Source organism: Cavia porcellus, unplaced genomic scaffold (assembly GCF_034190915.1).
Source record: "Cavia porcellus strain 051 isolate PalLab524CR breed Dunkin Hartley unplaced genomic scaffold, mCavPor4.1 scaffold_20, whole genome shotgun sequence".
NCBI classification, from domain to species: domain Eukaryota; kingdom Metazoa; phylum Chordata; class Mammalia; order Rodentia; family Caviidae; genus Cavia; species Cavia porcellus.
In genome coordinates, this window is record NW_026947503.1 from 67749762 (window position 1) to 67772897 (window position 23136).

The window sequence follows — 23136 nt, forward strand, 5'->3', positions numbered from 1 at the left end:
CCATGCCTATGCTCTGAAGGTTCCTCATGTCTGGAGGGAACAGGTTTAACCTGCACTCCCAGAGCTGCTGATGACGCAGCACTTCTCTCCATGCCATAGGGGCATTCCCACAGCTGGGACAACGTAGTGAGTGCCGAGGATCACTGAGTGCACATCTGCACCACAGGGCCTTGTCACGTGTGGGGACCTAAATTAAGTCAGTGAAATCTCAGTGACCAGAACCCAAGCCCTGGTTTACCTACTGGCAGCAGTGGCTGCTGTGTCCCTGGCAGACATTGGATGGTCCCACCCCGGAGCAGGTTCTGTCCCCATCGCTGGCCCGGATGCTTCCAGGAGCCGAGCCTGGCTTGCTCCCCAGTCCAGCACTGTGCTTTGCCCACTGCCACATCTCGCAGCCCAGAGCCCACAGGTACAGGCAAGCTCAAGGCTGCCCAGATGTGAACTAATCAGCTTTCCAGTTGTTGGGACACAGTGCCTAATGCCCACAACTTAAAGGATGGGTGACTTGGCTCACATTTCCAGGGGAGTCAGTCCATGGTAGACCAGAGACTTACTTCTTGGTGGCCAGGAGGCAGAGCAGGGGAACAGTGCCAGAGAGGAAGGGGCGGAAACCAAGGTCACACCCCCATGCCCACCTGACACACCTGGAAGTGTGCCGCTCTTCACCTGATGAACTGGCTGTCTCAGGACTAAGGGTCCCCAGGTCTCAGCATATGCCCCATGTCCAGGCAGCCCCACCTTTGCCCCTCCAGTCCTGGAGCAACGTTGTCCCAGCACACCCATGCCTGGGAGCCATGAGGTTCTCACACAGACCCCCGCTTTTGCAGAGGATCAGCACGGCGACCGGAGATGGCAAGCACTACTGCTACCCCCACTTCACCTGCGCTGTGGACACAGAGAACATCCGCCGCGTCTTCAACGACTGCAGAGACATCATCCAGCGCATGCACCTCAAGCAGTACGAGCTCTTGTGAGGACGTCACGCCCCGCCCACCCAGCCCTATCCAGAGGTGGGCATCCCTCGGGACAGCGACCTCTCTGCCTCGAGCCATGTAGTCTGTAGTGTCCAGTGTCACCTGTCCTGTCCTGAGCACACCAGTGCGTGACCACCAAGCCTCTGGCTACCTCTGTCCCCTAGGTTTGGTTTTGTAGCTTTGTTTCCACTAAACACAGCCGTGGCCCTCCCCCTGTCCCTGTCACAGCAGACGCTGGCCCAGGGTGGCACTGTGGTGATGTCTCTCCTGTGGGGACCCCGACTCACTGATTAGTGAGCTCAGTAGCGTGGGGAAGGCGTATGTCCTTTTCAGTTTTGCTGTGATGAAGCCACAGGCTGTCAGGTGGCCGCCCCTCCCATCACCTCGGGCCGGGGCTCAGGGCAGGCCGAGTGGTGGGGAGAGAGTCCCTTGCCCCCGGGAGCATCCACACCGAGCAGAAAGCCCCACATTCACTCCCAGAAAGCATCTCCTCTCTAGACCAACCCTGCGCTTTCCCAGTACCTGGACTCGGTCTCCTCCCATGTTCTCATTGTTGGTTTATTACACTGTTCAGACCATAACCTGAAACCTTCTTTTGAATCATGACTCAACCAAACTCCCTGCTGGTTTTTGCACCTCGATGGTAGCGCTGCACATGAGAAAAATGTGTTCTCCCTGTACCAAACAGCTCTGCAGCGACGCAGCCCACTGCTCACTCAGAAGAAAAGGATGAAGAGCATTCGTGGGATGCAGGACATTTTTATTGGGCTGCAATTTTATAAAATACTCCTTGACTTAAAAAAGAAAAGTCAGGGCTGGGGATTTAGCTCAGTGGCTGCCTTGCAAGTGCACAGTCGTGAGTTCAATCCCCAGTACCAAAAAAAAGAAAGAAAAGTATACTCAGCCAGGCATGGTGGCATTCGTGTGCAATCCAAGCCCTTGGGAGGCTGAGGCAGGGGTTCGCTGTGAGTTCAAGGCTAGCCTGGACTAGCCTGGATGCTACACAGCAAGACCCTGTCTCAGAGGAAAAAACAAAATAAAGCGAGTGTCCATAATTGACACCATGTGTGAACCATCACGCCTACCACAGCCCCCACCCTAGGAAATACCAAGCTCGGATCCAGGCCATAGACTGCACCCTCTGCTCCAGGGAATGGGGACATTTTCCCCAGCCACTTCAGCTCCCAGACCAGCTCCTGGGCAGGTACAGTTGAGCAGCCCTAGACTGCAGAGCAGCAGTGATCATCGAGAAGGCTGGGGCTGCCACCCTGGGTGACAGCCAAAGAGGAGGGGATGTCCATCATCTCCCCAAGCAGACCCCTCGCAAAGCCTTTGGCACTGCGCTGAGGTGCCAGGGTGGGGCCCAGAGCCCGTGCATGCCAGGCAAGTGCTCTGCCTGAGCTTCATCCCCACCCCACAAAACCCAAACAGACAGCAGACAGCTCCTCCTGCAGGACTGGCACACACAGCCTTGAGAATCAGAGACTGAGGCTGCTGCTGCTGCTGCTGTGGACCCAGGCACACAGGCATCTCCATGGCCTGAGGCCACCGGAGAAGACGCCTGCGTCAGTGCTTCACCTTCCTGAGCCAGACAGCGAGGGCCGCAGCACCTCAGCCACTCTGCCTCTGTTCCTCCGTGTTCTACAGTTGACTCCAGAGGTCAGTGGTTCCCCAATCAGTACGAGATCACCCAGACTAAAATGTCACCTCTGGGAAGGCCAGCAGCATGATCCCCGCCCTGCCCACAGCCTCCCCACTTCAGTGCTGGACCCTTTGGTTGGCCTGGGGTAGAACAGAAGGGTCGTCCACCTCGCCAGGGTCTTTCAAAGCAGAACAGGAAGAAAACCAAAGAAATGCACCTCCAGCAAAGAGGAATGTGGGAAAGTGTTGCCTCTGCACATTTCAGGACGGCAACTGGGCTTTCTCAGCACGCACATGGCCCAGGCTTGGTCCCCAGCACTGCCTGCAACCAGAGAAATACATCAAAGCCAGGTTCAAAAATAAGAACTGTACTCTTAGGGGGAAAAAACACCAGTACAGCTTGTCTGACTTTAAATCACTGTAGCGTTTATTTTTCCATACCACAAGCCACGTCCAAGTCTACTTTCAAGTCCAGGTCTTTGAGAGGCATGATGTCAGGTGCCAGCCCAGGCCTGGAAAGGAGAATTCTGTGTGTCTGGAGCCCTGATCTCAGCAGTGCAGGGTGCAGGACGAAGCCCAAGGGCAGTGTGCCCTGCTCCCTGAGGTGAAAGGGAGATCCCAGGACAGAGCCACGCTGGGACCCATGCTCCAGCAGGGGCAGCTGTGTGCAGGTGACGCTGCCCAGCCCCCTCGTGTTCCACACACAGGAGCTCAGGTGGGTTGCAGGGCATGTACCCCATTTTTCTAGCATGAGGGCAGCGTGGTCTGTTCCTCGAGCAGCCTCACCACGCTGATGACACAGCTTCCATGACCCAAAGACGGCACTGACCTGGAGCGGCATATGCCACTGCCGCCCCCTCACCTGGCCCTGTGTGTCCTGAGCACTGTCCAGCCGGATGGGAAAGGCAGGGCCAGCCGCTCCAGGTGAGCCAGGGTGACAACCACGAGGAGCCCCAGCACCCCGAAGTAGGTGGCCAGGACGGTGTCCTCCTGCGGCAGGAAGCACTTGGCAAGGGCGTAGTCTTGCGACGTCAGGCTGGCCTGGGAAAGGGGGACATACAGCAGTCTGACCCAGGGGCCCTGGCATCTGAGGCCCCAAAGCAACCACACCCCGGCACAGTGGGTCCCCCTGTGCTATGGGGACTTGGAACAGAAGCCCTGTGCTGTGTCACAGAGGCTGTGGGGCCGGTATGATAGCCGTGTCCTCAGGTTCCAGCCATGCTCAGCTCGCCCTTCCCATGGAGCAAGACACCTGCGGACACGGTCCCTGGAGTGGGGAGGTACAGGGGAAGTTAGTTTCCCTGGCTCTTGGCAAGTGGACAGCCGGCTTCTGTGCCGGCCAGTGTGACAGCCCTCTTGTGACAATAAAGGCCACTGTAGTTACCATGATGAAGCTGGGGTTGTTTCTATTCCTCCAGCTGAAGGACGGGACGCTGACCTCAGGGGTCCCCGAGCCGTGCAGCACCTCACAGGCACTGTGTGTGTGGCCACTCAGCACCAGGCGCGGCCTGAACCACCACAGCAGCTGGACGTGGGCAGACGGGGTCGGGAACACAAGAAGGCAGTCAGCACAGGACGAGGTGGGGAAGACATGGGCAGCTGATCACAGGATGGGGGACCCGGAAAGTGTCCCTAGCTAGGTCAGTTCTTTCACTGAAATAAACCTTAATCATGCAGGATGGGCTGATTTTTCCCCTCTAAATCCTGTTTTACTAGAATCTACTCTTCCCATCTCAGATTTTTTGTTTATATTATTTCATTTATAAATATTTTATAAACTTATTTTAGGGGTTTTTTTGGTACTAGGGGATTGAACTTATGACTTAGTGCTTGTCAGAAAAGTACTTGTGCCCCTGAGCTACATCCCCAGCCCTATAAACTTATTTTAAATGTACTTCACAAATATATTTCAAATATAAACTAATATTTATTTTAAATGTACATATAAATTTCATTTTTGTTATATATGTTATATATGATGCATACACTACACATTTTCAAGAAAGCATGTTTTATTTAAGTCCCTAAAAATTGGACTGTAAGTTCCTTATGTTTCCAGATCCATTTATGTTGATGGGCAGTATTTTTCTCTTCTCAGTACTGGGGCTGAACCTGGAGACTGCACTGAGCCACAGTCCTGGTCCTTTTTTTATTTTTGACACAGTCTCACTTAGCTGTCTTGGCTGGGCTCCCACTAGGGATCCTCCTGCCTCAGCCTCTCAGAGTGCTGGGAATACAGGAATGCACTCACGGGGTTGCTGGAGGGAATGTTTTGAAAGCCATGAGATGAGAATATCACTCACTTGCCATCAGGAGAAGCAGATCTACTGAAAACCAAGGTCAAGTATGGCCCTGAGCTCATCTGTCCCTCTGTCCCCCTGCCCCCCTGGGGTGGCTTGTAGCCACAGAACCTGTACCTTCTGAGAGGCCTCCCAGGAAAGCACGTCGTATCTCTCTGTGAAGGGAACAGTCCTCTCATCCGGCGGAGCTGCGTCTGGCCCCGAGCAGTTGGCATCGCTGGCGCGGTACAGTGGGTAATGCTGTGGCAGCAGGGTCAGAGGCTGTGCTGGCCCAGGTCCCCCGCCACCCCCGCACACCCCAAGTCCCCGCCCGCTCACCTGCAGCAGGATGGGGGCTGATGGGGGCAGCCGCCGCCCCGCTCTACACAGGCTGGGGCCCCGAGCCTGCAGGCAGAGCCAGTGTCACATCAGGCATGCCCAGCACCCAGGGGCGAGGCAGGGAGCGCACTGTGGGGGCAGAGGGTGCCTGACTGAGGTCCCCACCTCTCGGGAGCAGTTCAGCCATTGAGAAATCTCCAGAAGCTTGGTCTCGGCCACCGCACAAATGCTGCAACCATCGCCCTCCATGGCCACACTGTTGACCATCACAAAGCTGGGAACAGGGCAGAGGACACAAAACCCCAATGTGGGGTGTACCCCAAAGGGGCTCCCCTGAGCTTCACACCCCAGACCTGCCTATGAGGAACACCGAGCAAGCACCTGCCCAGCTGGGCCCCTGGCCAAGCTGTCCCCGGCAAGCCCCCATCCGTGCCTGGCTGTGGCGTGGAGGATACAAGTCCACCCATCTGCAGGCCACAATGACCAGATGAAGCAGCACAGTGTAGCCAGGACCAGCCGGCCACTAAAGCCTCACTCCATGGAGGGGCCTGGCTGGCTGTGGGAACCTGGGCACCAGCAGGGAGGCCGAGGGCTGGGCATCCCCAGGCAGGGCCGTGAGGCTGGCTGTCCTCCAGAGGCCTGGGCCAGGATTTGCACCGTGAGCTCCTCCCGAGTGGCCTAGCAGGCCACTGCACACCCATCACAGTGCAGAGGTCAGGACTGAGGAGCCCAAGGCGTGGGACAGGAGCCTGGCAGGGGTCTGGAGAGTCAAGATGCCCCCAGGAGGCTCCAGGGAAGCAGGATAGGTTCCTGGTGCTTCACAGAAGATCCAACCCCACAGCCCAGTGAGCTGCTGTGCCCAAAAGAATGGCACAGAAAGATGGCTGGCCACCCTCCTTCACCCAGAGTTCACAGCTGAGTGAGGGGCCCACAGGGCTTTGGTCCAGTGGTCAGCACAAGAGGCAGAGGCAGCCTGGGCACTGTCACCATGGACCTTTGCCAAGTAAGTAAATTTGATCCAATAAAAAAAATGTTTTAAGCTGGGCACAGAGCCAAATACTGGGGAAGCTGGGCAGGAGGATCACTCAAGCCAGTTTGAGGCCAGCCTGTGCAGTGTACATGAGGCACCATCTCAAAAAAGCCAAAGCAACACCAAGACCAAAAAGAGGCCTTTACAAAAGAGTAGTGCAGACCGAATCTCAGGCACAGTCTTGGGCAGGGTCCAAATCCGGACTGAAGCCAGAAGTCACAGACAAGAGGCTGCAGTTGCTGAGGAAACCCACAGGGGGGCTGGAGGTTCCCACCCAGCCCAACCTCACGGTCCTGGGTGCCAAGTCAGGCTGTGGGTGCGACCAACAGAGCATCAGGCAGGCACTTGGCCCCACCACCAGTGCCACACCCTGTGACACTGACTACTTACTTCACGCCTTTTCGAGAAAACAGCCGTTGCGAGCTAAAGACGTCCTCAAAGCGCTGCACTGTGTAGCCACTCATCCTGCATGCAGAGGTCAGAAGCAGCAGCTGAGGACCGAGGCAGTCGGCTACCTGGCGGCACCAGGCTGTGAAGCAGCTCCTGGACCTGAGTGTACACGGGGTCACAGTCCAGAGCAGCTGACACACAGCCACGGGGCGGGGAGGGGTCACCTGGCACCCCAGGACCCCGTGTCCACACCAGGAAAGTGAGTGAAATAGGACTGAGCCCCAAGGCAGGTGCACCCTACAGTCCCAGCACTCTGGGAGGCCGAGGTGGGATGATGGCCAGTGCAGGCTAACCCAGCACCTTAGCAAGACTGCCTCTAGATAAAAGTAAGTAAAAAAGGGCTGGGGACACAGCTCAGAGCACAAGGCCTGGGCTCAAACCCATGTCATCATCATCATCATCATCATCATCATCATCACAAAGCAGCGATGCCAATACACCGACGCAGAGGTGCACTGAGGGGCCACACAGAAGCAGACCTGCAGCCCAGAGCATGAGTTCCCCACTGTGACTCCAGCCAGGCTCCAGCCCCAGGGCTGTGCGCCCCTGCCCCTCGAGGAGAGCTCCTTTCTGCGGAAAAACACGGCCCCCGCTGGTACATGGCTCAGTGGTCAGTGCTGGCCCAAGGTTTCCGAGGGCCAGGCCAACCCCACACAGTAAATAAACTAATCTCTAACTCAGGGCTTTCCCTGAATCCTGGCAGGGTCAAACAACAGCCTGTAAAAGCGCGTGGGGTGGTGTCAGACAGACCACTCACCAGTAGTGGAAGCCAATGTCGTGGTTGCCCGCCACCACCTTCAGCTGCACATGGGCGGGGTGTCTAAACATCTTCCGGAACCTCCCCACGTCGTCCGCCCAGGCCTGAGGGGCAGAGGCCACAGTGAGAGCCGGAAAGGAGCTGCCCTGTGTTCAGCACACAATCCTAGCTAGGCGCGGGGGCACACCTGTTAGTCTATGGCTCAGGGAGCCTGAGATATATGGAGGGTCGAAAGTTTGAACCCAGCCTGGACAACTTAGCAACTTAGTGAGACTGTGCCTTAAACTAAAAAAGATCTTAAAGCTGGGGATAAAGCTTAGGGCAAAGATGAAACCTGATACTGTGAAAGAAAGAAAGGAGGAAGAAGGGAGGGAGGCAGGGAAGGTGGGGAAAGGGAGGGAGGGACCCACAGAGAGAGAGAAATCCTGCTCTGACCTCAGAAGTCCAAACCAGAGCCTCTCAAAGCTAATGTGATTTTTAACCCTACATAATATTTTTTTACAAGACTACCTCAGTACTTCCAATGTAATGCCTTAAATTGTGTGATTTGATGCCAATTTTTAGTTAAATGGTATCCCACTGCATTTTATAACCCTTTTCAATTGGACGCCCCCAAGGACTTTGTTCCTGGGCTTCTGTCAAGGTGTTGCACGGAGATCAGGGTGCAAGGTTGCTTCGGATCCAGATCTCTTACAAGAACAGTCTCAAGAAACGTCAGGCAAACTCTCCACATGTCACAGCCAAGACAAAGACGCACGGCCTCAGGGCCCATGGGCACTATGGCCACCACCACAGGATGAGGTGCAGGTGAGGGCAGGACTCGAGCTTCCTGTGAGCAGTGCAGCTCTCACTCTTAGAAACCTCCGGCTTAAGGCAAGCATGGTGGTGCACGCCTGTCATCGCAGCACTCTCGAGGCTGAGGCAGGAGGATCGCTGTGAGTTCGAGACCAGCCTGAGCTATAAAGTAAACACAAGCCAGCCTGAACCACATAGCGTGACCTTGTCTCAAAAAGATAAAAAAAAAAAAACCTCCAAGTTTCAACTGGACCAAGATCTCCAGGTTGCCAAAAAATACCCCTCTGTTCTGACTACTAATCAGCTTTACCCCTAAAGCCTACCAAAGTATCTGGGTAGGGTCCTTTAACACAGTGACACCTTAACGATCACTGCCTGACATCAGAATAACCAGCTTAGAAAATCACAAAATACTGCTCTTAATTTAAAACATCGTATAATCTGCAAAATCAACCCAAACTCACTGTATCACCAGCTGCTTTCTGCAGACAGCGTTTCTGTGATAGCAAACTCAATCACCCTGCACTGCAGCACTCACCGAGTTTCCCCAAGCGTGGGCCCCATCCTATGCAAATTAGGGCTATCTGTGCATCCTTAAAATGCTGATGAATTCTTTAAAGTACTCCCCATAACACCTCTTTCCAAAACCATTAGCCAGTAAACATTTTAAAGTCTGCTGATTTTAGGACCAGTCTTCTCCCGTTCACATCAAGGACAAAATAAGCAGGGTTCTGACCGCTGGGGACTCGGTCTTTCTCCATGGCTCATGGAGACTCCCACCACCCCATGGCCCAGGCCAGGATCTCGAGACCCCAGAGACCGAGGAACCCCGCAGCAAGTCCCCGGCTTCTTCTGTACCTCCACTCAGAGGAAAGAAAATCAGAGGTGAGAGGCAGTAATGTCCCTTCAGTGGGCATGCAAGGCCCTTGCCCGCCCAGCTCCCACTCAGCCAGGTCTGCCCAGCCCACCTACTTCCCAGGAGATCTGCAGCCTCATTTAAAATGCGCACAGGATACACAAATCCTGAGAGGCTCAGGACAGACCAGACATTTTAATATTAGTGCACTCCAAGCCAAACATGCAATGTGAGCTGATAGATGAGCCGTGATCCGCAGTACAGTGAAGGTCTGAATTTTATAGTATTGCCAGGGGTGGTGGTGCTTGCTTGTGATCCCAGCACTCAGGAGGCTGAGGCAGGAGGATTGCCCTGAGTTCAAGGCCAGCCTGAGCTACAAAATAGACCTTGTCTCAAAACACCAAAAATAAATAAATTTCACAATATTTACTACAGTAAAAGACACAATGTCATGAATTTTTCTCCAAACTCTCCTCCTTCACACCCACCTGTCCCATCATCCTTGCCACTCTCTGAAACAGCGCTGCAGTCCTCTTTCCTAAGTGTCTGGCTGCACTGTCCTTGATGCCTCGATGTCCTGAACCCATTCAAACGTGTTGACTTTGGGGAAGAGCCAGCAGTCACCAGTGCCAGACCTGGTGACTGAGGTGGGTGAGGACACTGCACCGTGTTTTTCTGAGCCTGCCCTTCTACGGGACACCACAGGCAGCAGCATTCACCATATTTGTGATCACACCTCATTAAGACATGCCTGGGGGAAGGACCCCAGAGCTGCCTCGGAAAGCGGCCAGGACAAGGGCCCAGTGTGCTCAAAGCAGGGGTCTTCTGATTGCCCCTGCAGGTCACAGCTAGGGTGCCTGGGGCAGGGCCTACCTGTGGTGAGCTCCACTTCCCCTCATCAAAGATGTCGCCCAGAATGAAGACCACTTCAGGTTGCAGCAGCCACAGCGCAGTCTGGAAGGCGCGCTCCATCTGCCACTCCCTGGGTGGCAGGCAGCGGGGTCAAGGGACATGGACTGACTAGTCCTGTCCTCCCTCTTCCTTGACCGCCCCTGCCTCCTACCCGAATCTGTTACATGCACCGAAGGGGAGCCCACCCCAGCTGGTGCTGAGGTCCAGTCCAGGCCCATACAGCGCTTGGTCCCATCGAGGGCACAGGCTCAAACAGAGACAGCACACAGGACGGCCACGGCACTGCTGGGCAGATGATGGCCGGACTTCTGTTGCACAGGCGTGTGTATGCAGATGTGTGTGCTGCTGACCAACGAACTAGCTCTGGGTGGTGCACAGGCCACACACCCCCAGCCCAAGCTGCACATCTTAAAGGTACAGAGTGGGGCAGACAGGGAGAGACTGAGCAGCATATACTATAATCCCAGCATTCAGGGAGGCTGGGGCAGGCAGGTCCCAAGTTCAACGCCAGCCTGAGGTCTGTTACACAGAGGCTAGACCTAAGTAAAGGCCAACTTGTGAGACCTGCAGGAAGCCCCAGAGCTGTCTCTCCCTCAGCCTTGTCTGCTGCTGGTGCCTTGGTAAAAGGCACAGAGTGCCCCCACCTAGAGACACCAAGGCCCCACCCCAGAGCCCGAAGATCACTGCCTCTCTCTGAGAATACCAGAAAGGTTTCACAGTGGGCAGGGGCACTGGCTGAGGGCCACCAGGATGAGGAAAGGTTCCTGTCACCATTGCCCAGAGACGCCATCCCCATAGCCAAGGGGAGGCTACCCTCGCTGCCCTCCGATGGCGGGTAGGGAAACTGTAATCTGCACACAAGGAAAGACTCAGCCTGGGACCTCTGGAGACAGGACAGGCCTGGGAAGTGATGCCAAGGAAATAAGATGGTGGCAGAAACCAACATGGTGATTGCACCAGGAGGGACGGGGAGTGGCCACAGTCAGAAGGAAAGGGGGACTGAGGTCGAGGGAGCAGGGAGAAGGCTGGGGTGGGCCCTCAGGGCCAAGGTTCTCCTCCAGGGAGGAAAGCTATGGTGCCAGAACAGTGCTTGGCGTGGGACGCATAGTGGCTAGTGCTTAGAATCAAGTAAAGATACAGCCCAGCAGCAAAGAACCTGCCTGGCAAGCACAAGGTCCTGAGTTCAATTCTCGGCACCAAAAAAAGAAACAGTTACAAGGATACACCTTGGTGTATTTCACCACCATTAAAAACAAATACAAGGTTCTCTGGGGGACCAACGGCGGATGGTGCTGGGCAGGGACTGTTCCCACCCCAGGGAGAAGCTGCACAGCCCCTGGCACCCTGGGGGCAAAAATCCCATTAGCTCAAGCTCCCATATGGCTGGCCGCTGCCCTGTAGCCCAGCACCACTCTGGAGCAGTGCCTTCACCTGGCTGTGTGGGTCCTGCTAACCCTGCCACCCATGGAGCAGGCCCCCAGGGAGGGTCTCTGTCCTGGGTCACAGCTCTGACCCGAGAACACCAGCCTTGCATTAGACGCAAGGAAGCAAACTGCCCCAGCCCAGGAGGAAAACAACACAGCCTGACAGCCTTGGGGACAGCTCTAGAGCTCCCTGCCCCGCACCCACGAGCCCCTCTGTGCCGCTTACCTCCGCAGTTTGTCCAGCCAGTGGCCTTGTACTGCTCCAAGCAAGTGTGTGTCAGCCAGGACCATGGCTCTCAGCACGGGCACCTGCTCTCTGCCAGGGGCAGGCACCGCCACCTCTGGCCAGGCACACCGGAAAATCACAAGGTAGTAGATTAGGAATTCACAGAACAGCAGTGCAACCAAGACCACGGCCATGAGCTTCCATATCAGCAAACTCTTCTTCAGAAGGCGGAAACCCTGCCTTCCCTGCCCCCACTGAGCAGGACCCATGACTCCCACTTTGAGCCCCAGGCCACAGGACTGGGCCCATCCAGAGACCTGGAGGAACTGCAGAAGCCAGGGAGGGTGGTGGTGGCGTCTGGGCTCCACGCCTGTAGAAAACAGGAAAGAACTAGTTTTGCTCCGTGATGCACTGCAAATCCAAGTGCTGCCCCCACCCCAGAGAAGCTGCTTGGCTTTGATTTGCCCTTTGTCTACACTTCAGATTCTTAGACGTGAGAACCTGCACACACCGCAGCTCACGCACCTGGGCTGTTTCACTCTACAGTCTCACAGAGCAGCCCTCTCCCTGCTGGTGACCCCGCAAGTCCTTGTGGCATCTCCACAGCATCAGTGCCATGCACAAGCACAGAAAACAGGAGAGAGGTTTCTTTAAAGGGAAGGGGTTCAAGAGGCGGACTGGGGGACAGGGAGAGGAGGAGAAGTAAAAGGAATTAACATGCACCAGCTCCCCCAAGGAATGTGACTCCAGGAACTAGAAATGTTCCCACAAAATGCACCCACAAAAATAAAAATGAATCACGGAGCATTCTCGTGCTGGAACACCGGATTGCTCATAAGGAAGCTAAGGACTCCTCCGCCTCCCTGCCTCCATGTTCGGGGCCAGCCCTACAGGAACGGGATTCCCCTAACTGCAGGATGCCTGGGAGGCTCTGAATTCCATCACCAAGCAGGGCCCTCGGGAGACATCACTGATGTACAGCAGAACTCCCACCACCACCCTTCCAAGACCGTCAGTATCAACAGATTCTGCTGGGCACGGTGGTACATGGCTATCAGCCCAGTACACTGGGAGGTTGAGGCAGGAGGACTGTAAATTTGAGCCCAATCTGGCCAGCTCAAAGACTTAGTGAGACCCTGTCTCAAATGAAAACAGGGCTGAGGCTGTAAGTCAGTGCAAAGGCCCTGGGTTCCATCCCTAGAACCACAAAGAAGAAAATATGACCAGATTCCTGTGGCCTCTGGTGTGAACTCATTTTTCTACTCTGCTCTCCTACAAGCTACAAGGAAGGGGTATTCGCCGGTGCTGTGCTTCAGGCACCCAGCAATCTTCCACATGGCCACTGGGGACTGTCCCCGCACAGTGCATCCGATCAGGATCAATACTGCAGCCAAGTCGTCCTCACAAGCCCGGCTGCCCTGCTGCAGCACCCACCCAGTGGAACAGTGGCTTCTCTCTGGGTGCCTTACAGGGGTTCAAGCTGTGCCCTGGCCGAGCTTTGTGTCCTGTTTTGGGGAGTCCAAGGAGGGACGCCCCACAAGGGTGAGGCCTCTGAGTAGTGCTGTGTTGACCACACCAGCTCCTGGTGGGAGGATTAGAGAAAGAAGACACCCTGCTGAGTCCTCTGGCCTTGCTTTCCTTTCTGGAGGCCAGCAGAGGACAGGGACCTCACAAGGCCATGCCCGAAACCCTCATGCTGTCACTTAACAGTCGGCATAGCACTGGATCCTAAGTGCGGCCTCCCAGCAGCATCCACATGGCCCTCCAGCCTGAAACCCACTGTAATCCTGGAAATTCCCCCAACAGCCAGTGTCCTTGTGCCCATGTCCCCACTCTCAAAGCCCACTACAATACCTTGGCCTTCCAACTGGAGACACTTGGTGAAGGGCACTGACTGAGGGTGGCAGACCAAGAGCGTCTGGCCCACAAGCCTGCCCCATGTAGCCCATGCCTCAGCCCACGGGGCCAGTGGCCACAGGTGCCAGCAGTGACCAACACCGGGCCCAGTGTGGACTCGGCTTGAGCTGGCACTGGTGACAAAGAAAGTAGCCCTAAGGCACAGAGAGGATATTTCTTCAAGCACCCAGTGCCCTGGTTTTGAGAAACCAAATTTATCAAAACCAACGACCTGACCTTAAAACCCCATTTGCTTTCACAAGACCTGGAATATCCAAGATCCTAACAGCTAAGCCCAGCCCAGCTTGCAACTTCTGGCAGTAAGGAGAGGGAACTGCCCTCCAGGTGGGGTGGGGACACTCCTGTCCCAGGTAAATACCAGAGGCTGCTTCTTGGCTGCTCCTCTACCCACTCAGTCCCTTGCTCAGCAGCTGTGACTCAGAGACAGAGAGGCTGCCCTGCCCAGCGGAGTCCAGCAGAAAGGACACCGAGCAAAGTCTTCCAGGCCTGGGAGAAAAAGGGCAGCCTGCAGGTGTGCCTGGCTTGACCCTAATTCCCTAAAGATGGCCCTGTGTCCCCGCAGAGGTGATCCCCAAGCCACCAGCAGGAGGCCCACACGTGGGGGACAACCCAAGGGGGCCCTGGCCTCCCCCAAATTCTAGAGTTCTGCACGAAGAAATAAAAACCATCACACAGAGCAAGGCCTGGAAGGCAGGAGAGGGACTGAGGGAAAGGGAGGAAGAAGAGACAGTGAGACCCATGCAGAGCACCTCATCACCCTGTCCTAAACAGTAGCCAGCAAGAGCAGGCTTCAGTCCACTTTCAACACCCAAGAATCCTTGGGCTCCAGGAATGGCCCTCTTCCTCCTCTCTGCCCCAACATGTGGTCAGATTTCCTGGTGCTGTTGGGACAAACCAACCCCATCCAGGGGAGATGGACACCCCGAAGAACTGCCAGGGAGCTGGGAGCAGGAAGTCACTCCTACCCTAGGACAGCAGCAAAAGAGACCCGCCCTGGGGTCAATGCCAGCCTGGCTCATTGAAGGGGCAAGACAGAAGACCCCTGCTCCTTCTACAGCAACTGGAAAAACCACTGGACTCTTCTCAGAGGCTGGAGGGCCAACCCTCCTGGCCCTGCCCCACCCTGACCAGCCCGGTCCAAATCCAGCTGGAATCACAGCACCTGTTGGAAGAGGAAGCAGCTAGGCCAGAGCTGGTTCAGCCTTCCCTGTGGGGGGAGGGGTACTTTCGGAAGTACAGGGAAACGTGCCTGAATTAATCACCAAACCAGAAAACTCAGGAGCAGGAGGCTGGATGAAGGTTACAGTCCAGGTGTCACCTTGCCTAGAGTTCCATCCATATTGGAGCCTTCGTTTGCATTGCCAAGTTTGGGGTCAAAAGCCAAAATTCCACAGCTGGGCATGGTGGCAAACGCCTGTCATTTCAGCATCCTGGGCGGCTGAGGCAGAAAGATCTTGAGTGTGAGCCCAGAAAAGGCAACTCAGTGAGCTCCTGCCTCAAAATAAGCATGAAAATAAAAGGGCTGTGGATGGGGCTCAGTGAGAAGCCCCTTGATTTGGCGCCCAGGACTCAAAATTACTTAAACCGTTACTATTTTCACTTTCCAAGACTGATTTGTCACCCCTGCTGAGATTACTAACTGAAAACCAACAGGAACCGCGCAAGGTCACAGGTAGTCTGGCTTGGGAAGTAGAGACCGCTCCTGCTGGCAGAAAGCTGCTGGTGAGGCCCTGAAGCCCCCGCCTGGACACAACTGAAACAAATGCCCAGCCTGCAGTGGCACCCTCTTCATTATACACACACCCTACTCCTAATATCACAATGACCATAAACACAAAACCAAACCCCAGCTCATGAGGGTCTGCTCCCACAGAAGTTTCCAAACTTCTAAGAGACTCATTACTGGTTTATGAGATTAGTTCGGTGACTTGTGATCAAAAGTTTTTAAAATAAAACAGCCAGGAGTGGCAGTTCACATCTGTCATCTCAGCCCCTCTGGAGGCTGAGGCTAGGAGGAGGATTGTGAGGGTGTTCAAAACCACAGGCAAGGTAAGGCATGGTATGGCAAACCTCACGGGCTCCGTTTCCAGTCTAGGTCTCAGGCACCTGTGCGCTGCTCAGGACATGACCTCTGCTCTCAATGCCAACCTGCTCAGGACACCCGCCACCTACGGAGCCACAGGCTCCTACTCAGTCTCATTTCCCCAAACACTTCAGAATTATAGACTCACATACCCTTCACTCTTTTGCTCCACCACTAAAAGCTTAAAAACCTGGGGCCCAGGATTTAGCACAGTGGCATAAACACCTGCCTTGCAAGCCCATGGTCATGAGTTCGATCCCTGGTACCAAAAAAAAAAAAAAAAAAAAAAGCTTAAAACCTGCAGTCCTAAAAATGGGGAGGGGGAGATGTCGATGTGTTCCCACCTGCCTGAGTAAAAAGATCTGTCTGGATGCTGAGCTGAGTAGGCCGGTAACCAGGTACACAGGACTCGTGTTCTCGCCCATGCCCACATGGGACCCAATAAGGACAGCAAACCTCCTCGAAGGCTCCAAAAGTCATGCAAAGTCCCCTTCCAGCCTTTCTGGAGAAACACTGGAAATCAACGAGTAACTCCTCCACACACACACAGGGCTGGAAAGCTACCCTGGCCTGGTAAGGAGGACTTGCTTTCGGGTCTAAAATGCACAACGTTTTTAAGGGGGTGGGGCTGAGGATAGAGCCCAGGGCCCAGCCCATACCCTAGGTTTGCTTTGGAGAGCAATGGCGAGGAGCAGTGTGAGGAGGGGAGAGAAAATCAGGAGAACCGACCACACCTCACCTTAAAGCCTGGTACAAATGCTCCAAGGTGGCATCTGCCCTCAAAACTCAGCACGAGTTTATCTGAAATAAAGCAGAAAATGTTTCATTGCTGAGCAATCTTGGACCGACCCGGAAAGACATCAGAAAGCCGAGCACATGAGGCAGACAACTGCTGCTCAGGAACAGGTCTGATGGGGATGTGGGCGGCTGCAGGGGAAGAATCTCCCACACCCAGGTGGAATGCACCTGGCGCGACCTCTATAGGAGTCTGGGTGCACACTCCTCAAAACCCTACACTGGAAATTCCACTCGACCCAGCAGCTGTGCTTCCCCTAGGACTGGTCCAGGGTTCAGGTCCTCGCTGTGCGGGGTCCGGGCGCACAGCGACCCCAGCAGCACAGAGGTGACAGCTCACTCCGGGAAGCAGCCTGTGGTCCCCCAGTGGATGACCGGCAGGAAAACGCGGATTTATGCGGCGCGGGGCACCATGCTGCCCTCAGGGCAAACCTGAGTCACGCGTGGGAAAAAGGATGGAAACTGGAACGCTGAGCGAAACGAATCAGACACGCAAGCTTCACTACCGCGCGGCTTCTCTTGTACAAGAAACTCGAGGTATAAGTAAGGAGCCACGAGAGACGCACACCCGGAAACGGGGAGCTGGCGCTTCTGCCGCAGGGAAGGCACCCAGCGCCGGAGGGGGAGGGGCGGGGGGCCGGAGCCGGGGCACGCACTCCCGGGGTGTCATCAGTACGGCTGTCCACGAAGAGAAACCGGAAGGGCAAACCTAAGAAATCTGCCAGGGCTGGCGCGGAGCTCAGTGGATTCCGCCCGGAGAGGACTGCACGGGGCCCTGCAAGCACCGGGCCGCATGGCAGCCCGAGACCGAACCGTCGCCCTCCGCCGCGCCGCTCGTCCGGCCCGACCTGAGGCGACTTCCGCTTCCCGCGTGGGCCCTGAGCTCCGCCCACGGCGCGGGACGGGGAGCGGCGAGGAGGCGGGACTTGGGATGGGGACGTGGGCGGGGACATGGGCGGGGACATGGGCGGGGAGGGGGACGGGACAGCGGGGTGGGCGGGCCCGCGGGACTCGCCGTGGCGTCCTGCCCGCTCGGGACACCTCTCTTACAGCCAGGCCTCGGGCACCGTCCCCAGTGCCCTGGACACTGACACTGAGAAGCTTCCTGGCAGTGGGCGAAGCGATCACCGTGAGCCGCAAGCACACGCAGTGCCGGTGCTGAGGCGCGCACAGTGCTGTGAGGCCCACAGAGGCCGGGCCGGGGACCCGGGCCTGCCGCCACGCGAGGGTGCGGAGCGCGCTGGCCCGGAAGACCTGCTAGGGCTTGGGCCAGCGAGAGCCGCGAGGGCATGGCGGGGAGGCGGGTGCAAGCGAAGCAGCGCCTGTGTCTTCCTTCAGGCCCTGAAAGCGAGATCAAGAGCTTTCATGCTGAGACTTAGCAAGCAGACACCGGAAACACGACTGTACCTCAAAGGAATTGTTTAGTGTGCGAAATAATTTCATAGGCATTCTTTTTCATAGGAATGTCTCCTCTGGTTATATTTGACTTGCTTATTTTTTGGGAAAAAAAATACACTTAGGCTTCCCTCTCCTCTTTGTAACTTGGCCTAAGTGTACTTTTAGATATTTTGCTTTTGACTAGCATGCATCCGTTATACATGTTACTGGCTTTCAGTGTGATATTTAAACGCAGGCCTGCCTGTGCCCTCCCAGCATCTAGTAATCATCCTGTGATACTCAGGTCCACACTTGTTTTTAGCTTCCAGGTACGACAGAGAACAGTCGGCTCTTCTCTTTCTGCGGCTGGCTTATTTCACTTAAGGTTATCTCCAGTTCCACCTATTTTGCTCCAAATTATATATTTATATATATAATATATATATATATATATATATATACACACACACACACACATATACATACACATACATACACACGTACATATATGTATATGTGTGTTGCCCAAGTTGGTTCCTTGCTCCCAGGCTCAAAACTCTAGAGAAACACACTTCACTTGTCCGTTTGCTGAACTGATGCCCAATCAATATACGGAAGAAGACAAGAACTGGAAGAGGTGCTAAGAGGCTGTCAGAGCTCCTGGCTCAGGAGCTCTGCTGTGGGTGCTGTCAAGGTTGTTACCTCCAAGCAGCTCGGTGGCAGGGCTTTTGGGGGGTTGCTCCGATCTATTCCGTGCCTGAGCGCTTGGTTGAAGGCTGCACCTCACCTGCATCACCGAGAGTGACTCCCTCCATCTCCCTGTCATTGACCAAAATCCATTTTTCCATTGAAGCTTATGGCTGAGTGACCAGATACCCACAAAACAAGGTTGCGAAGTACCAGGTGATCCCCAGACACCCTAAATAGACAGTGGGGTCAACTACAGGCAGTCCAGAGGCCTGAGGGAGACCTGCGCAAGACAGGCAGGAACAGTGAGGCTTTGGACAGAGACAAAGAGGCCCAGATGACCCTGGGAGAGTGGAGTTAGGGTGGAGGGTGAGGCAGGGGCCTATCCATTGTGAGTAAGCAGGAGGGGTCCCTACGAGACCAGAAGGCTGGAGCCACCCAGAGGGAAGTGAGGCCCTTACAGGATGGGGACCCAAGAAGGGAAGGAGTGTGGGGCTCAGAGCAGGCACAGGGAAGTCCCAAGAGCAAATTTCCTCTCCCACACCGGGAGGAAATGACAGGACTGGTGTAGAAACCTGCTTTCCAGCAGGATCTTCTGGGTAGACCACTGAGGAGGGATCAGGTCCTGAGGGCTCTGGCACTGCCCCATGAGGACACAGCCAGGGCACCCTCTCCAGCCCCTGGCTGCTGGCATCTCAAGCCTGGACGTCCAGCCTCCAGGATGGTAAGAAACAAACCCGTGTGGTCTTCAAGCCACTTGAGTAAGGAAGCTTCCTATACACAGCAGCCCCAACAGATCAAGACACCAAGTAAAGTTGCAAAAACTCTCCTGCACTCTGCCTCCTTTTAGGTGTTTAGAAATAATAATCATAAGACTCTGTATTAGGCCCTGGGGCACAGTCCTGCCATCCCAGCACTTTAGAAGGCTGAGACAGGAGGATCACACAGTAAAGCCCAGCCTTAGCAATTTAGCAACTTAAGCAAGACCCTGTCTCAAAATTTTAAATTTTATTTTCTTTCATTTTTTTCATTACATAAACAAATTTTAAAAGGGCTATGAATGTAGCTCTGTGTGAAGACCCAGGGTACAAAAAGAAAGAAAGAAAAAAAGCACTATCAGAGAAATAAAGCATTGGCCCAGAAATGAAGCAAAGTTACCAGAAACTAAAAGAGAATGAACAGTAGAACATTTCTATAGACAATGAAAACATGCTGCAGACACACCCGAACACCAGAGAAACACCATGTTTTTCTTGTTTTGGTGTCATCAGGAAATGACCCTGACACACAAGCAAGCAGCATGCATTCCACACTGAGCCACCTACCCGCCCGCCTCCTTTGCCTTCAGAAGACACTGCGACATCCAGGGAATGGTCACCAGGTGGAGTGAGTGAGATTAGCACACAGAGAAAACAATGAGTCCAGGGTGGGCTTCAGACCTGGCAAAAGTTCACTTCTAGTACAAAGGGCCTGGATAACCTCAGCGTGCTAGAATCTGAAGACTTTAGTTCCAAAAAATACTAAATACATACAGACAATCCTCCTCTAGCAACCAAGTTCTGATCCTGCAGTTAGGTTGCTCAACGAGTTGGTTGCTAAATGAAGAGTTGTCTGTGATATGTACATTACAATATGCACAGCAAAGAGACTGTCAAAGGAAACTCTGACCTGATGACTTTGCTTTTATTTGCACAACTCTCACATGCATTGTTGCAATGTATAACAGAACATAAAACCGCGCTGCTGTGTGACACAATCAGCAAAAACTACAGTCCTGTATAAATAAGGTGCACGGTATTAAAAAAAAAAAAAAAAGACATTAGTGCCCTATAAACAAGATGTACCGAACTGTACAAAGAAAAAGATGCAACTTGTTAGGAGCCGTGGAAGCTGGAAACTGACCTAGGACATGACCCAGATGTGAGCCTACCAGACAACAAAGATCCCCTGGCAGCCAAGTGAAGAAGCTGCTGGAAAACACCAAGCTCCTAGACAAACCAAGCAATGGGTTGCTAGGTAGAGGGGCTGACATTGACATCATCTTTCCCAGAATATAAATAAAGACACTGCGGTGGGTGAGCAGTTCCTTTCCTACCATCAGGAAGATAAGGGCTCCACCTGACCCCCGATTTGTCTCTTCTTTTTCTCATGCTTCCACCATCCTTTGCTCCAAGAACCTCAGAAGCTGCATTGGGTCGTGGTAGGTCAAGTCCAAGTAGTCATTAAGCAGGTAAGAATATCTATAAATAAAACCTTTTTAGTAAGGTTGGGAAGAATTTATCTCTCACAGTCTCTTAACCTGTCCAAAGAGAAGCTTCAGACAATCATGACTAAGGAGGGAGGTGTCCGGTTACTTTTCTCTTGTTGTGAGACAAAAATACCTGACACGCAAAATGAAAGGAGGAAAGGTTTATTTAGCTCACAGTTTGTGGAGGTTTCAGTCCGTGCTTAGCTGGCTTCGAGGCATGGTGGCTTCACAGAGGAGAAACAGTTCATGGCTGGCAGAAGGTAGCAAAGCAACAAGAGGCCGACCACAGCTCTTTCTGTCCCTTTTACTGTTTCCCAGCTACTCAGAACGGGCAGCACTCGCACCCTTAACCCTAGAGCCCTTGATCCCAGCATTGCACCATGAATCCATTCCAGTGCCACACACTGTAGATCCAGTTACCTCTGAAAAAAGCCCACCTGTGACCTCATGAAGCTCTGGGGGGCGTCAAGACACAGCCGTGACAGGTGCTGGTGCAGAGACTCAGAGAGGGGACTGTGGTCAGCGTTGGCCCTCGCAGAAGGCCCTGGGCTCTGTCCCCAGCAGCGCAAAAAATACAAATAAATTCAAAGTTGAATGCCATAGTGAAGTTTCTTCTGACCTGCAGACCCTTCCTGGGGTGAGGACGGTGGGGGGGGGGGGGATGGCCTGTTGGGAGGCAGCGCATTCTGTGTGATTTCCAGTGGGTGAGAGCAAGGGACTGTGCGGTGCAAAGGCAGCGTACTCTGCAGGGATGTGGCCACCAAGTGTGACCGAGTCCCGCGGGAGGAAGCACATCAGTTACCATGGGTGCCCTGACCCCTCCTATGCCTGCATCCTGACGCCTGTGAAGCAGAGAAGACGCAGTGGGGCTGTTGCCCTCAGCCAGCTTACTAGACTGTCCCATGCCTGACTCCCCATTGGCACTGGGTGCCCTGAGATCAGCCGAGGCTCCCATGGAATGACTCAGGTCCTCGAGGGTCTCTGGGTTTCCTCCACCACCCTTACCCGGTCACAGAAGCCTCTCTCATACCATAATGTGGGGGCCAGGGCCCCAGCCACACCAGCCTGCAGACTGTAGGTAACTTGCCTGGTGGGGTCACCGGTGTCTTTAGAAATCTCAGTGATGGACTTCAGCCTCGGATGTCTTCCCAGCAGGCAGGAAGACCGTGGTGGGACGGCAGCTCCGTCGGGAAGACAGGAGTAAAGCACAGAGCCAGGCCCTGAGGCATCACATAGCTCTGGACGTGCAGAAGGAAACCAAAGAGCCCACTCTCCACTCTGCCCTGAAGAAGCTGACACCTCGCCCTCCTGCTCTGAGGAGGCCCTCAAGGCTGTGCCCTGCTCCCATCCCAAGGGCAGGAGGTGCAGCCTGGCACTAGCACCCAAAGAGCACCAGTCACAGCGCGGCCATCATACCTACACCCAGCATACCGTCACCCCAAGTCTGTCCTGTGGAGCAGAGCTTAGGAGGTGAGGTCACTGGGTCCCCAGTCACAAAACACTGTCCCCCTACCCCCCCATCCAGATGAGTAAGGCTCACAGGAGCCACGTCAAGGCTCAGACTGCCCGAGAAGGGCCAGGATGGGCCAGGGAGGGTGCCCCCAGAGATGGGGCCTGGGGCAGTAGGAGGAAGGGGCAGAGCAGGACAGAGAGCAGCAAGGGACAGGACCCGAGGCCACCTTCAAGACTCAGGCCTCGTGTCAGGCTTCCCTTCTCTCCAAGGGAAGAGTCCAGGAGCCCAGTCAGGTGGGTGAGTGAGGCAGAGGCACCTGCCTCTCTGGGCAGACCTGGGGAGCCAGGAGGTGACCCCAGAATTCGCACACAGGCCCTTCTGCTCACAGTCTTGTTCTGGGGCAGTGGACGACCATGCTGAGCACTCACACTGGATTCTCAGAAAATGCTTTATATTAGAAAAGGGGAAGAGAAACAGATAGGAAGTCAAAGCAGGGAGGATGAGAAGAGGGAAGGAAAGAAAGGAGGAGAAAGGGAGGGAGGGCGGAAAAGAGTGGTGGCACACACTTGGAGCCCCTGCACTCAGGAGGCTGAGGCATGAAAATTGCCAGGAAGTTGGAGGCCAGCCTGGGTTACATAGTGAGATCCTGTCTCAAAAAGAGTGGATGAAAAAGAGAGAGAGAGAAAGGGAAAAAGAAAGGAAGAGGAAAGCAGGAAGAAAGAAGATGTCCTTTCATCCATTTTGGTGGGAAGCACAGGCACTCACACACCACTGTTCTCACCCTTAGCACAGGGCGAGATTCTGTCACCCTCGCCTCACTCTGGGATTACGGAACTGACCGCCTGAACACAGGTTTGCTCTGAGATGCAGGGTCAAACACCCACTGCTGTTCT

The 23136-nt window shown here is 54.6% G+C and overlaps 2 protein-coding genes across 21 annotated transcripts in view; one reads left to right on the forward strand and one right to left on the reverse strand.

The window, feature by feature from the left end:
* Window positions 1-4004, forward strand: part of Gnal (G protein subunit alpha L) — a 93021-nt gene extending 89017 nt beyond the window's left edge. For all 3 annotated transcript variants that reach the window (XM_063231998.1, XM_063231999.1, XM_003464446.5), the window contains exon 12: window positions 828-4004. In XM_063231998.1, the coding sequence (XP_063088068.1) occupies window positions 828-974 (147 nt within the window). In that variant the 3' untranslated portion in view covers window positions 975-4004. The remainder of the gene's footprint in view (window positions 1-827) is intronic.
* On the reverse strand, window positions 3016-17366 carry Mppe1 (metallophosphoesterase 1). 18 transcript variants are annotated; one of them, XM_023562688.2, is made up of 14 exons: window positions 17188-17357; window positions 16423-16484; window positions 12001-12053; window positions 11684-11798; window positions 10219-10440; window positions 9995-10103; window positions 7471-7574; window positions 6654-6812; window positions 5399-5507; window positions 5234-5299; window positions 5033-5155; window positions 4000-4140; window positions 3478-3656; window positions 3016-3127 (listed from the first exon to the last, which is right to left on the reverse strand). In XM_023562688.2, the coding sequence occupies exons 4-14, from the start codon at window positions 11746-11748 to the stop codon at window positions 3043-3045; spliced, it is 1362 nt and encodes a 453-aa protein (XP_023418456.2). In that variant the 5' UTR covers window positions 11749-11798; window positions 12001-12053; window positions 16423-16484; window positions 17188-17357; the 3' UTR covers window positions 3016-3042. The 18 variants fall into 18 exon arrangements, 16 of the variants coding, with proteins under 16 accessions (XP_023418456.2, XP_063088063.1, XP_063088062.1 ...); XM_063231993.1 differs by lacking the exon at window positions 17188-17357 and adding an exon at window positions 17047-17160; XM_063231992.1 differs by lacking the exon at window positions 17188-17357 and adding an exon at window positions 16911-17082.
* Between the last annotated feature and the right edge of the window lie 5770 nt (window positions 17367-23136).

Excerpts from the sequence above, each read along its gene's own strand:
- Mppe1 (XM_023562684.2), bottom strand. The coding sequence starts at position 11,952 with ATGGGTCCTGCTCAGTGGGGGCAGGGAAGGCAGGGTTTCCGCCTTCTG. Across the intron at positions 5,508-6,653 it reads TTTTCTCGAAAAGGCGTGAA|CTTTGTGATGGTCAACAGTG; the intron begins GTAAGTAGTCAG and ends CCCTGTTCCCAG. Across the intron at positions 3,128-3,477 it reads CTCAGGACACACAGGGCCAG|GCCTGGGCTGGCACCTGACA; the intron begins GTGAGGGGGCGG and ends TCTCCTTTCCAG.